Source organism: Rhodamnia argentea, chromosome 4 (genome assembly GCF_020921035.1).
Source record: "Rhodamnia argentea isolate NSW1041297 chromosome 4, ASM2092103v1, whole genome shotgun sequence".
NCBI lineage: Eukaryota > Viridiplantae > Streptophyta > Magnoliopsida > Myrtales > Myrtaceae > Rhodamnia > Rhodamnia argentea.
In genome coordinates, this window is record NC_063153.1 from 22,709,367 (window position 1) to 22,723,882 (window position 14,516).

The window sequence follows — 14,516 nt, forward strand, 5'->3', positions numbered from 1 at the left end:
TTAAGAGCAAATATATCCATCTAGGGAAAAATAAACACACAAATAAACAAGTACCAATTAAGTAGCAAAACACTAAAGAAATTGGGAATTAGGTCTGATGAAGTAATCTTATCCTGAGGCCTCCGTGGATGTCCTTGGATCACAATTTTAAGGAACATGCAACTATATTGTAGATTATTTTCGAAATAGAAAAATGGGTGTTCGAAATGCGAACGACGCGGGGTCGTAGCTTGACGTGTATAGTGGATGTACACTTATTTCAGGCAGGTGTATGATAACTTATTTTTCATGTATACACATACTAGAACATGTAATATATCATATACATAAAATTACATAAGCAATAAGCATATTTTTAGGTTTAGGTGAAAGACGGGGAGTGATAACTGTTAGAATGCACGTGCGAGTTGTGTTAGAGAAATTCCACATTAAAGAATTGATATGGTGTGGAGCAGTTAATATATCCAAGTTGGCCCATAACTCATTGGCTTAAGGTTTTGAGTAAAAATGGGACCAACTGGATATGTTGACGGGTTCGAACTTGGTTAATATATCTATTGCGTGCTTCCAATAAATGGTATCACAGCTAATGGTTGATTGGTGGGCGATTTTCGGGCGTTGTGGTATAGCAACGCAGCTCCGATGGATATTGATGGAGATTCAAGTTGAGATAAGTTGATGCGGAAGGATACTTAGATTAAGGGAGAGCAAACCTAACAATGGAGCTCATACTTGAGGAGAAGATTGTTAAAGTGCACATGTGAGTTGTGTTAGAAAAGTCCCATAATAAAGAATTGTTGTGATATGGAGCTTTTGAGTAAAAGTGAGTCTAATTGGATATGTTGACGAGTTTGGACTTGAGTTCTCTCTTAGCGATCTCCTCGAATAAAGATATTGGACTTCTACTATGCGCTCCCAACAATAACATGATTGATGTGTGCAAGATTCTTCTCAAGAAAAGGCCATTCTCGGTGCATATGTAAGATTTGCCCTTTTGGGTCTTTCAATCATGAAGGTGAGAGAAAAAAAAAAGAAAAAAAAAAAAAAGAAGTTGGAGAGAGAGAGAGAGAGAGAGAGAGAGAGAGAGAGAGAGAGAGAGAGAGAGAGAGAGAGAGAGAGAGAGAGAGAGAGAGAGAGAGAGAGAGAGAGAGAGATATTCTTTTTGAATTGCAAAAGAAAATAATTTACAGAAAAAGGAGTTCAATAAAAACATTCATTTCCAAGAGGGTGATTGTCAAAGGATTGTGAATGGGGTCGAAATATGATTGGTAGTCAAAGTCTTTTTTGTGGAGGTCCAAGAACCATGTTCTTGATTTTTATATGAACCATGGTACAGATATTAAAGAATCTCGAAACAAAGAACACCCATTTGTGGTTTTTGGAAAAGATTAGGTCGAGAATCTTCGCATCGACCAGTAGGAAATTTCCTAGACAAGGAGGAGAGGATATTATTGGTTATATTGTTTGTTTAAATGGCTAGGGCTTTTGCACCGCCTTTGCCCTAGCAAGAACCCTTCGAGGCGTGTTCGTACCAAGGACATACACGTCGTGATGTTAACCCTAGAAATCCTCTATCTCAATACCAAAATATATCACCCTCTTGAATGAATTGTCATTCTTTCTTTTTTTCCTTTTAGTAAGACAGGGTATCAACTTTTCCACCCAGTTAAATTTTATGAATGCGGGCGAGATGCAGTGCCTTGACTCCACCCATAAAATAACAACTTGGCCCGGACAATGAGTACCGGTTGATGGAAGGCGTTGTGATTTGAACATGAAATATGTTTCGCTTGGACCATTGTCCTCTCACACATCGGGCCATGGGTCGGAGCTGCAACAATCCGTATCTTTTCGGTGTGATAGTTGAATCCAGACTTGTTAGTAACCTGAGCTCTGATACTAGTGTTGGGTGATCTTGGGCCTCTCTTATCCCAAAAGTTATCTCAAAGGAAGAGGCTTTTCTCCACATTTATAAACCGACCATCGGTTCCTTTTACAACCGATGTGGGGCAATCCCGATAAATCCGACTTCAATTGCCTTGCGAATCATTTTGGAAATGATGTATTGACAGGTGACAATATGAATCATAATTATGAGAACCATAATATCAAAATCTCTTCAAAAGTAGTTAAATGATTAAGCACTCCAATTCTATCTCTTCTTCGTCGAGATTTATTTAAACTTGGAGGAGAGCAAATGCAATATCTAATGTGTAGAAAAAATAGTAATTGCTGAAAAAAGCTCCGACAAAAGTTTATGAATGTATTTTGGTGTTGAAAATGTTTATTCGTATCTAAGTCCAGCGTTTTGTTCAAATCTTTCGTCCACGTCCTGTAGGTCGATGACGTCGCATTGAAATGACAATAGTTTTTTTGGCTTAATTAAAGCTCTAAGTTGGCATAGTCGGTTGCGCCATCAGGGACTTTCTAAATCGGCAACTTTGGAGTCACATATTCATATCTTAACAATTGAGTGTAAATCACATTGGGTTAAGGCCATCCGAATTGGTCAGGCCTGAATTGAATGTGTTTATGGGGGTTGCCGAGTATTGTATGCACCGCCAGGGGAGTTGATTGGGATTCTTCGTTCTTGCCTCTGGATTATCAAATAAAAGAAAAATACACGAAGAACAATGCAAAAGTAAGAAGGAAGGACAAAAAAAAAGGGAATGCGAAAGAACAATAGATGGAATGATTGTTCACTTTTCCAAATTTACAGTTTCACTGGCTTATATCGAGAGTGTCAAGATTAAAAAGACTGATCGGGAAGGCAAACAATTAGTATCTTGAATTCACTCCCTTAAAAAGATTTCTCTTAATTGTGTGCGAACTGCTCTAAGTTATAACTTCTCTATCTACATAGGTTAAATGTCCAAACTTAATCGGTTCTTGTGACTAGAAAGGCGTCCTGTAAACCGCTAGATAATTGGCCTTTGCACTCGTACACCCAAATTAAAAGAAGAAGAGAGGACTAACATAATAAATAATTGCATCTTCTAGATTTTTATCTTCCCCGTTTTCCTTTTTTTTTTTTTTTCAATTTCTCTTCTTACTTTTTCCCCTCTTCTCTTCTTCCTCCATTTCACCATTGCTGTCCACATCCTGAAAATATGGGAGCTAACAATCCCTTTGAGTTAGCAACCTATTTTGGTCGTTTGAGGTGTGAGACTATATCAGAGAGAGAGAGGAGCTCACGACGGGCAGCAACGACGGGACTGGGACGACAAGTTGATGGTAATGAGGAGAGAGCAACAATAAGTACGAGGCGAGACGGAGGCCTGGAGAGAGATTTAGGGTTTTGTGGTAAGTCTACGAAAACCAAGTCATTCTAGTGTAGTTACTCTCCATAGTAATTTGGCAAGATTCCAATCCTAAAGAGAGAATAAAGTTCCCTCAGAATTTCCAATTGTAAGATATGATTAAAATTATAAAATAGAAAGCCTTATGATTTACGTGAACCAAAAAACCATTTTGTGTTCTCAAATGTAAAGATTAGGGTTTTGCTTTGTATTTTCCGAGGTAAGATTAGATACCATGAAGAGAGAGTTAGTACATGTTGATTGATATCTGACCTACTCCATAGTCCAGAGAATCCAAACCACCATTCTTAAATTTATCTTAAGTATTTCTAGGGCGCGATAGAATGATTGCTCTAAAGATTTCCAACGTGGCAATTTTTGAATTGGTCATAAATCTTCCAAGAGGATTCCTGGCCAGTGAGGGGCCACAAACATTGCAAATCGCCCTATTTTTGACTCCTTCACATCACTGATATCACAAAAGAATCGTGTAATGCTTGATCACGCGGTCTAAACGCAATGGCTCTTTCCACACATGTTCATGTCTTTCATGTGAAGATTCGAATTAACGCAAGTGAAATAGGTTATGAAGGGTCTATTTGTGTAATGTAAAAAGCCCACAAAATGAACAGCAAAAAAAAAAAAAAGAAAGAAAAAAAAAATTCAGTCTTTGACGTCTAATCTCGCGTTTCATTGAATTCCCATGTGGATTAGGCAAAAGAATGCAAGTTAAGATGGCTTAGTGAGATGACCCTGATGGCAAAAAATCGAATTGCTGATTCTGTAGTACAAATGTTGGACAGACGAGTGAAAGGGATGGCCCTTCTACTAGAGCCCGATGTGGACACACCGAGCTGTTTGATAACTATTTCGAACTTCGGACCATTTTAATATAAAAAAATTTCTTAAATTTGGTCAAGTGTGTCACTTGAAAGGGAAACTAAAAAGGCTAGCTCCAGTTGTACTTTTGGTTTATTATAGGCAAAAGAACAGAAAATTAAATTTGGGTTAGGAGTTTCTCATTAGTTTCTAGGGTACTTCCTCCGCATGCTGCAATTAAACAGCTGGCAGCAATCCAATCCACGTAGGAAAATGATCAAAGTTTGACCGGCTTTTCTTCCTCCGAGTGATTAAGGTACTATGATTTGTGTGGGCACCTAATCACATGACTTAGTTTGTGCACATGCTTGTTCTAATGTTTTGATGTTATGAGTTGATGATCCTCCGATTCGGCGGATAATGGATCTGGTTTCCGCGATCCCCACATACCCGAGTAAACAAAATCGAGGTAGGTTAGAGACTAATCCGAGCGATTAATAACGGCTCGATCTTGTTTTCTTGTCATAATCAAATGGATTAGAGAATCTTCCCTCTTGCTTTCTTGAAGTGATCACAGCATTGGACCATCATATGAGGCCCTCATAGTCTTCTCGCTGGTAATAGAAAATAGCGATTAATAACCTTAACCCTGCAGCTCGAGGAGCATGAGGTTAATATTTTATTAATATTCGTAATAACCTATGCATTGACCAACCGGTGAGGATTTGTGGTCCATTGTTGTCAGTTGGAGAGCAATCCCCCGTTAGAAAATTGTACCTTTTAACCGCATCAACATTGTTTATTTTCGGACAAAACATTATCTTTCCAAAATAAGGAAGAAAATAAAGGGAAGTTCGACCTTTGTTGGGTGATGACCATGACTTAGTCATTTGGTTCTCTTCCAAGGAACAACATATGTCTAGGCGACGCTATGGAATTAAAGTTAGGATGTATTTGTTTCTCGAAAAATAAATAATTTATAAAACACGTTCCTAAAAATGATTGCTTTTATGATTTACAAAAATGAATTAACGAAACATACTTTTGACGTCCACAAAAATGTTTAAACATAAAGTGTCGTCGATAACGAAAACATTTTCCGTTGACTAGCTATTTTAAGTATTCCAAGCAATCATTTTTTGGAAAATATTTTTCGAATCATTTATATTTCGCAAAGCAGGCGGAGTCTTACTATGGGCATTCTTAGTCGGATCATGACAGAATTTTCTTATGAATAGACAGACCCTATAATATCTCAATCCCTCTCTCTATCTCTCTCTCAGCTTCTTTGGTTCAGTCCAAACTATTTTGCACCATGTAGACTCAACACAAGGCCTCAGATTTGGTGAGAATGCAATCATTTTCTTCCTTCTAGCTCTCGTTAAAGAATGCAATCTATTCATCACAAAATCTTTCTGTTGAAATTCTGGCACATGGAACTTTTCTTGATCTTGAGCAGCACGTCCCAAGATTCGAACAAGCATCTTAATTTCTTATCCCCTCTCTGTCCCTCGATTTTCTAATTCAAGCTTCACCCTTTTGTTGCTCTGAAATCATTTTCTTTATTTGCCGCCGGTCAGCAAATCGAATCCACGCTAACTACACAATCTGAGACAAATATTCTTGACTCATAATGCAACAAAGCCCCTTTTTCCATCATATTCTGCGGCACATTGGCATGGGAGTTAACCCATTTATGGACACGTGTAAAGCATACGGGGTCTGTAGGATATTGGATATTCAAGACTAAAGAACATATCTTTTCTAATGTTCTTGACAACACTAACCACACAAAACCCTAAAATGCCAGAAATCTTTTTAAAGAACCAAGAGGAGGTAATTAATGTGCATGGAAGTGGGGTAGTGATATCTTTCTGGAGCTTCTAGCTTGTCTCCACATTGTTAGAAAGAGAATCTTGATGATATTGTGCAATTACTTGTATTAACCATGTAGAATGTTACACCTTCACGCATGGTTTGGACTTTTGAGGAATTTTAACTTTTATTTTATTCTATTTTTCAAGCAATGGTTTCGCAAATTAAAGATTGAGAACACCAACATGCCTTTCATAAAGTTACACTAAGCACCAATCAATCTTTCTAGAAAAAATTCATTATGCAGTTGTCAGAGAACGATTAAATGTGAAGGCATTTCGATATTTTGACAAAAAATGAAACCGATGACATCATAGACAATAATAATTAGACTAACACCTGCCACACCACACCCTCATCAACCACCAAACTGATTCTGGAAATTGGATCTTAGGGAGATTTTGAGAGAGAAATTAAGAACTGAAAAAGAAAAGATGACAGGAGCCAAACAGTTGTCACTTGAGATTAAAACTAATAGTCTGTGAAAAGGGTGGGAGAGAAAAGAGCTTTGATCATGCTTCCACAGAGAATCAATCATTGATTTTTCTTTTTCTTTTTTATTTTCTCTTCCTTTTGGTCCAATTTTCTGATGTGAAGCAAATGGAGAATATCCCCTTCTTCTGTGTCAAACTTCTCCCTATATAAGGGATGTCTGACATATCTCCTCTTCATTCAAACAGTTTCTCTTTTCTTCCTCTCCAATCTCTCTCTCTCACACACACACACAGTTGCATCCTGCTCTCAGGACACAACAAGTTTATAAATTTGCATCTTCATCATCATCTTAAGAGCTTGTCAGGAATGACTATAGAGATCGAGGCTGCGCCTTCCGTCCAGCTGTCGAGAGTCGCCGATTCCGAGACGCATGGCGAGAACTCACCGTACTTCGCCGGGTGGAAAGCATATGACGAAAACCCTTACAACGAGGTGAGCAATCCTTCCGGGGTCATCCAAATGGGATTAGCAGAGAACCAAGTGAGTATACACATCAGCACTAGAGAGACCGTTCATGGTTTTTGAAGTTTTGAGTTGTTTGATGATGGTAGTATGAGTCTCATGTGATTCATGTGGCTAATGATTCTTTTCAAACAGGTCTCGTTTGACTTGCTTGAAGAGTACTTGGAGAAGCATTCGGAGGCATCTACTTGGGGCAAAGGAGCTCCTGGGTTTAGAGAGAATGCCTTGTTTCAGGATTACCATGGCCTGATCACTTTCCGAAAGGTACATACTGAATCCATTTCTTTTTTTTTTGGTCGAAATACTGAATCCATTTCAAGTACTAGGAAAGCAGCGAAAAGCGAGGTTCGCAGAGCAGTGAGAATTGGAATTGATCAGCTAAGCGATCCCGCATTTTTTTTTCTGCAGGCGATGGCGAGTTTCATGGAGGAAATCCGAGGCGGGAGGGCAAAATTCGACCCTGAACGTGTAGTCTTAACCGCTGGCGCGACCGCGGCTAATGAGCTATTGACCTTCATCATTGCTGACCCCGGCGACGCTTTGTTGGTCCCCACTCCTTATTATCCTGGGTAAGAATGGGCTCGTCCCAGCTCACCAAACCATTCTATTGCCAAAGTGGCTTAAGTCAATGGCTTACATTAGTGTTCACTCCAACCGTCTGCTAACTAGGAGCTTCTATTTGGGAATTCTTCTTCCCAGATTTGACAGAGACTTAAGGTGGAGGACCGGTGTGAAGATTGTGCCCATAGTCTGTGATAGCTCGAACAATTTCCAGATCACTACTCAAGCTCTAGAAGCAGCCTACGAGCTTGCTAAATCAATGAACATCAGAGTGAGAGGAGTCTTGATCACCAACCCATCAAACCCGTTGGGAGCGACCATCAGCCGGTCGGTCCTGGAGGACATCCTCGACTTCACAACGAAGAAAAACATCCACCTCGTCTCTGATGAAATCTACTCGGGCTCCGTCTTCTCGCCCTCCGAGTTTGTGAGCGTCGCTGAGGTCCTTGAAGCACGTGAGTACAAGGGCTCCGAGCGGGTCCACATCGTGTACAGTCTCTCCAAGGACCTTGGCCTCCCGGGTTTTCGGGTCGGCACGATTTACTCGTACAATGACAAGGTCGTAACCACAGCGAGACGGATGTCCAGCTTCACACTGATCTCTTCTCAAACGCAACACCTCCTTGCCTGCATGCTGTCCGACAAGAAGTTCGCGAAGAAGTACGTTGAGATCAACCGCGCCAGGCTGAGGGAGCGGTACGAGAGGATCATCACGGGCTTGAGGAGTGCCGGGATCGAGTGCCTAAAGGGCAATGCCGGGCTGTTTTGCTGGATGAACTTGAGCCCTCTTCTTGAGAAGCCCACAAGAGAAGGTGAACTGGATCTTTGGAGGACCATGCTTCATGAATTGAAGCTCAACATATCTCCAGGATCATCATGCCACTGCTCAGAGCCAGGTTGGTTTAGGGTGTGCTTTGCTAATATGAGTGAACACACACTGGAAGTTGCCCTTGACAGGATACACAAGTACATGGATCAAAGAAGAACTTGACACACACAGTGTCACACACACAACTAGAGGAAAATTTGATTTATTCTCTTCAAAATTAGTGATCATTCGTTTATTCAAGTGAAGAAAAATAAAGGGTTCGAAGCATAAATACCGAACCGTGTCCAATTTTTTGTCCGGGAACCAAACCCGTGTCAGGTGTAACTCCGATTGTCATTGTTCTTCACACACCGTGTGAACATCCGTTGCCCGACTCAAAGATTGTGCAACAATTCTTATGTTTTCTTGCTTTGTATCAAAAGCAAGTTATTGTACAATAATACCTGTAACCCAAATCTGGAATAAAATGAGTGCTGTTTGGAAGTCCTCTTCATGGTGTTGTCACCTAACCATGCAGTTCTCAGATTTGTCACACATTTGACCGGATTAATTATCCGTCCTCCCTCCGATCTAAACTTTCCACTTTGTGGTTTCACATCTCATGAAGCAGAAGGCCATAATCAGCTCAAAAAGAGAGAGAGAGAGAGAGAGAGCTAAAGATGCTAATTTGCATTTTGGAAATATTCTGCCTATGGAAGGACATGGGTCGCTCATAGGGCAAACTCCAACAATTAAGTAAATGTTCAGACAACATCGTGCGTCTTTCCAAAGCGTAAATAGGACAGTGATTGCATTGACTTTCAAGAGCAATGGCATCTTTTTAAATGAACTTTTTTCCTTGTTTTGTTCCGTTTTTATGCCGAATAACTCGAAGTATCTTCTTAGAATGGAGTGACATAATACACTAATGCAAGGGCTCTGGTTTTGCTCGGGGTTTAATGGAGAGAAGGTGCCGGACGGCGATAATCTTCCTATATTTTTGTTCGTGTTGCTAAAATATTAGGACGATAAAGTGCTGGCCACGTAAATGTCGACTAAACTGCAGAAAAAACTATGAATCAAATGTAACACAGCCATATATACAGATGAGCTCTTGATTTCTTCCTTTTCGGAACCTGTTTACTTCTTCCTTTATCTATTTACTTACCAATTTCTTAAATTGTCCATATAATGCAACTGTTCTTGTCTCTTTCATTACGATGTTGTCGTGTCTCTAGGCCTCTCTGAGCACCAACTCATTTCATCGGGTCACACGCAACACTGATATTGGTGTTTAAGTTCTTGAAAGGGAGAGGGTCGACAGCAATGGATGGACACTCATTGACAACAGGGAGACATGAGAAAGCACTACAAAGGACCAGTGTAGGGTTGATTGTTACAGGATCGAATTATATCGGAAACAGCTAAGGACGAAGACCGAAAACGTATGCTCCTATCCTGGTTAGGTTTGCTAAACGAAGAATCTCTGACACCCTTTTTGACATTTGAGCAACATGTCCGCATCGGCGTCTTCGTCATGTTCAGGAACACACAAGCCTTGACAGGAACAAGTTTCTATTAAACAAATTTGTATTTTGCTCTCTTGGGGCCTGGCATCACCATAACATAACCTTTGGCTCCAAATGGGGGCATGAGTTTGGATAAAACACTTCATTGGGACGTGCTTGAATCAGATTAAATGCTTCTCCGAGATTAAACTAGGATCACTCCCAGTTGACTTGGCAATTGTTTATCTTACGAACAGGTAATGATATGAGTGTGAACTATAGCTAAAGAATACGCTTCGATCATACACATACAAGGAAATACATTCACTTCTTTGATAAATCTCATGCTAAATACCTTATATGGAGGCTGAAGAACTTGGCATACGTGCAAGGTGGAACCCCTTCAAGACCCCTTTGTTCCATGATCAGAATTAAGCTGTTCGGGCTAAGTTGATACTTGTTTGACTAAACACAGTTTATTATGTCAAAACGTCACCACTGATCACTTGAGGAGGAGTAGAATTATACAGTCATTGACTTTCGAGCAGTTTAATTAGTGATAAGTATCGTTTGACTTTTGGCTAAAACGACCCTTCTCTCTAAAATTGCCAACCAAATCACAAACTAACAAAGCATCTATTGAAGTTTTTATTGCAAAGCAAGATCTTCAACTTCTCTCGTTAGGCATGCCTGAGTTTGCAGGGCACAGTGGTCAACCCCTCGTGGCTTTGACTTTTTGTTTGGCTCTTTCATGAGTAAACTCCGAAATGTCAAAGTTCTGCTAGGGTTGAATATCTTGAGAAGGTCAAACACACCCTCTTCCTCTCCACAACCGCCCAGTCTTACAATTTTACTGTCTGAAAATTTGAGAATTTTAACCCAGTGAGGCCATCTTACTTCTGTATGCAAACAGGCTTTACATCAGCTTACTAAGACGTTAAAGAACATAGCCATATCATATTCCATTGCCACGAGAGTTAACCCTAAACACACTTTATGCAAAGGGTTGACTCTAGTTCTAGAGAACGCAACCTAATTACCTTACAGCATCTTCTGGGTTGGGGTTGTGGATGAATTGCATGCTTTTGACTTGTCCGAGCAGGTGGATCAGCAAAAACCGTGTGTAGGCTGATTCGAGCGAAACACGGCCCAAACGGACAAAAGGAATCACGTAAATTTGCTGAGCGAGTACCAATCGTAGAAGAAACGACTTCTCTGATTGTTCATTCAGTTGATATCCCTCCAGTGTGGTCCAATCCGAGTATGATCTCAATCAACACTTAGTCATCTTCATCATGCTTTCTTTATTCTTCGCAAAGTCCATGGCACGCGTCATCATCCTAAGCATGTATGAGTGATGTGGATTGACGCACACTTAAGGTGCAGAAGATCTCGACCCAATTCGATCGAGGGTCCCTAAGCTCTCTTAATCAACATTATTCCTCGCGCGTGAGCAACTTTCTCGCGTGTAAAACACGACACGACAGCACATTAGTATCTGTGAATTCGAACTCTGACTATACGAAATCTCGATACCTCATTGGCCGACAGTTTGCGACTGTCCTAATGTTGTGAGCTAATTGAAGAAAACAGAAACGTCAAACCGTGATCGTTTTGTGTTCTTTGCTAGACATATCAAGCCATATGTTTGACTTAACATGAAGAAACAAAAAACGAAAGACAGAGACAGGGCACCCCGTATGGCTCCTCACGTGTGTGAACGTAGCTGTCGGGATCCCGACAAAGTTGGTCCCGTATAAGAGCTTCCCATTGACGTTTTCCAACGCCACCCGAATTAGAGAGTATTTAATGCTGTAAGCTCACACCAAACCGTTTGGCTATGTCCGAAGTCAGAAAGTCAACCTGTCTCTCAAATCGAAGCCAGTCTGGTCGGTCCACGTGGCTGTTGACGACGGGTCCTATCCGCCACGTAATCAATCGCATGAGTTCTTTGAAATAAGGGCCATTACCCGAGAAGGCCAACCACTTGATTTGGAATCTAGTCATCGAGCACTTATGAGTTATGAGCAGTGTGCATGCGCATCATATGAGATCCAATAATATCGCTCTTTCTTTCATGATGGTACGAATGGGGCGATGACAAAGAGGCTGTTTTCCAGATGGGAGCATTGAAAGCTCTAGGACCTTATAGGCTTAATGGTCGATTTTGGAGGATGTTCAGCTAAGTCCCAAATCCAAAGAAGTGCGGATCAATTTAGACCCATTAACTGGGGTAATTTCGACTACAAAATGATATCTAAGATTATGGCAAATCGCATAAGAACTTGGCTTTCCGAATTGATTGCTACCGAGCAGAGCATCTATGTTAGTGGAAGGCAAATTCAACACGATAGTTCGATTGTCCAGGAAGTCTGCATCAATTGATGATGAGGAATGGGAAAAGGAGAATTCCGGCGGCATGAAAACTGGATATATGCAGAAAGCTTATGATATGATGGAATGGGACTTCTTGAGGATGAGATTATGTAATAAAATAGGTTTCTCTGGTTACGCAATACATTTCCATTGCCACTTTTAGCGTGAAAGGTAATAGCGAACTTCTACACTACTTTCAGCCTTCTCGTGGATTTAGGCAGGGAGATCCATTGTCTCCTTACCTAGTTGTTGAATTTATTTTTCTTTCTTCCTTTCCCTTTTTTCTTTTAAGTCCGGCGCGAGGATCACGAGAAAAATAAAAAATATAAAAAAATCAGATTCATTTAAAAAAAAATATACAAATGCCCACTAGATTTGTATTAGGTTAAAAGTGTTTTAGCAAAAAATTATATAAAAAATTGATTAGATTTGGTTAAATATGGAATTGTTTTAGTAATATGGGTTGTATATGTATTGCTAGATTTGTATTGCATGCAAATGGATCAAAACAAGTTAAACATGTCAATTCGTATCGGACTGTTTTTAACCTGATTCAACTTTTTGGGGGGTCTAACTGAGATTAATTAGCTTTTTACAGTTGCACTTGCATGGGCTTTGCTGACCTCGAACTCTTCACAAGACAAGAGGGCCAAGGCCCACAGTTCAATCCCAATCCCCATCGGCAATTCCCACTTTTTTCACGCCCAAAGACCAATTTCCAGCCGCTCTTTTCTCCGCCCATTGACATATTTTTGAAAACAACTTCAAATCTAAGGCGGGAATGACAATTATTCTTTTCCCGAGCTTTTCTATTCCCCGAACGAATTTTTGAGCAAAGACACGCATTTGATAATGACTTAAAATTTCTGTTCTCGGAATAGAAATTTGTTTGATAACAGCATAATATTTTTATGGTTACCGACCATTGGACTTTGGCCGGTGATCATTGAACCGGAGACCAGCCGGTGAAGAACGAGAATCGACGGTCGGCGAATAGTGAACGGTGAAGGGCGGTCAAGAGCTGGGATTGGAGATTGGTGGTGAACAACTGGCGAATGGCAACCGACGGATGAAAATCGGAGAATGGTGGCAAGGATGCTAGAGAAGCGATCCGGGTAGGGGATCGAAGGCTGGCGGCGATCAACCGGCGGGCGATGGATGGCGATTGGACGCTAGGATATGAGAGAGAGAGAGAGAGAGAGAGAGAGAGAGAGAGAGAGAGAGAGAGAGAGAGAGAGAGGAGAAGAGTTTTTATTTCCATTTATATTCATATAAATAGAAAAGTAAAAAAAAATTACTTTTGACTTCTATTCCAAACCTATTTCCGAGCCAAAATTTTGTCTCAAAAATAGAAAAATAAAATTATGGTACCAAATAGATTTCTGTTCTAAACCCATTACTCGAAACAGAAAAATAGAACTTTTGTCTTTCGCACCCTACCTCACCTTATAATAGTGGAATCGGCTATTTGAAGCTAATTTCGAGTTCAGTTCTACCAAAAAACCAATAGTACAAAATCAGGAAAGAAATTTAGTTAAGGCCGCTTTCCAAATTTTTGTATCCAAAATTTAATTCTCGATGGAACCGGCCACCAATTCCTCACCCGAATAGAAAAAAAAAGACATAATTGAAATTTTTGTATCCAAAATTTAATTCCCGATAACCATTTTGTTTTTCTAGTTTTGTTCCAATCTATTAATGTAATTTTATTTTTTGTGGAACAAAAATTTGTTTGAGAAACAGGTTTGGAATAAAAATAAGAAATTAAAAATTTTAACTTCTCCATTTTTTGAATAAAAATGAGGAATAATAATTCTTCTCATTGCTCACTTTCTCTTTCTCGTGTTACGGTGACCGGTTCTTTGCTCGCCGGCCACCGGTTTGCCTACGGCCGGCCATCGGTCGTCGGTCACTACCTGTCGATTTGTTAGTCCCCGATTCGTCGGCTCTCATGTGCTAGCCCTCGGTGGCTAATCGCTAGCTTGCCGGTCCGCCCGTTTGCCGATTGCCTACAATCATTGAAATTCTATACTATTATGAAATGAATTTCTGTTCTCAAAACATAAATATGTGTCGTTATCAAACGCGTTTATTTGCTCATATTCTCGTCCAAAAACTAGAAATAGAAAAATTTATGTTTAGCTATAAATTGATTCCATGAATAGAATGGTTATCATTCGCACCCTTCATATGATCTTGAAGTATAATAAAAATGTATTTTTTTGAATGACATGCTTAGATTCCGACAAAAAAAAAAAAGAAAGAAGAATGACACAATTAGATAGTTTATATGAATTCACATTTCGAAAAAAG

The 14,516-nt window shown here is 40.0% G+C and overlaps 1 protein-coding gene across 1 annotated transcript; it reads left to right on the plus strand.

Annotated features, from left to right (window-relative positions):
* The first annotated feature begins 6,794 nt into the window (after positions 1-6,794).
* LOC115740680 (1-aminocyclopropane-1-carboxylate synthase 7) lies at positions 6,795-8,781 on the plus strand. Its single transcript, XM_030674235.2, has 4 exons — positions 6,795-6,968; positions 7,086-7,214; positions 7,359-7,519; positions 7,650-8,781. The coding sequence occupies exons 1-4, from the start codon at positions 6,795-6,797 to the stop codon at positions 8,500-8,502; spliced, it is 1,317 nt and encodes a 438-aa protein (XP_030530095.1). The 3' UTR covers positions 8,503-8,781.
* The last annotated feature ends 5,735 nt before the right edge of the window (positions 8,782-14,516 follow it).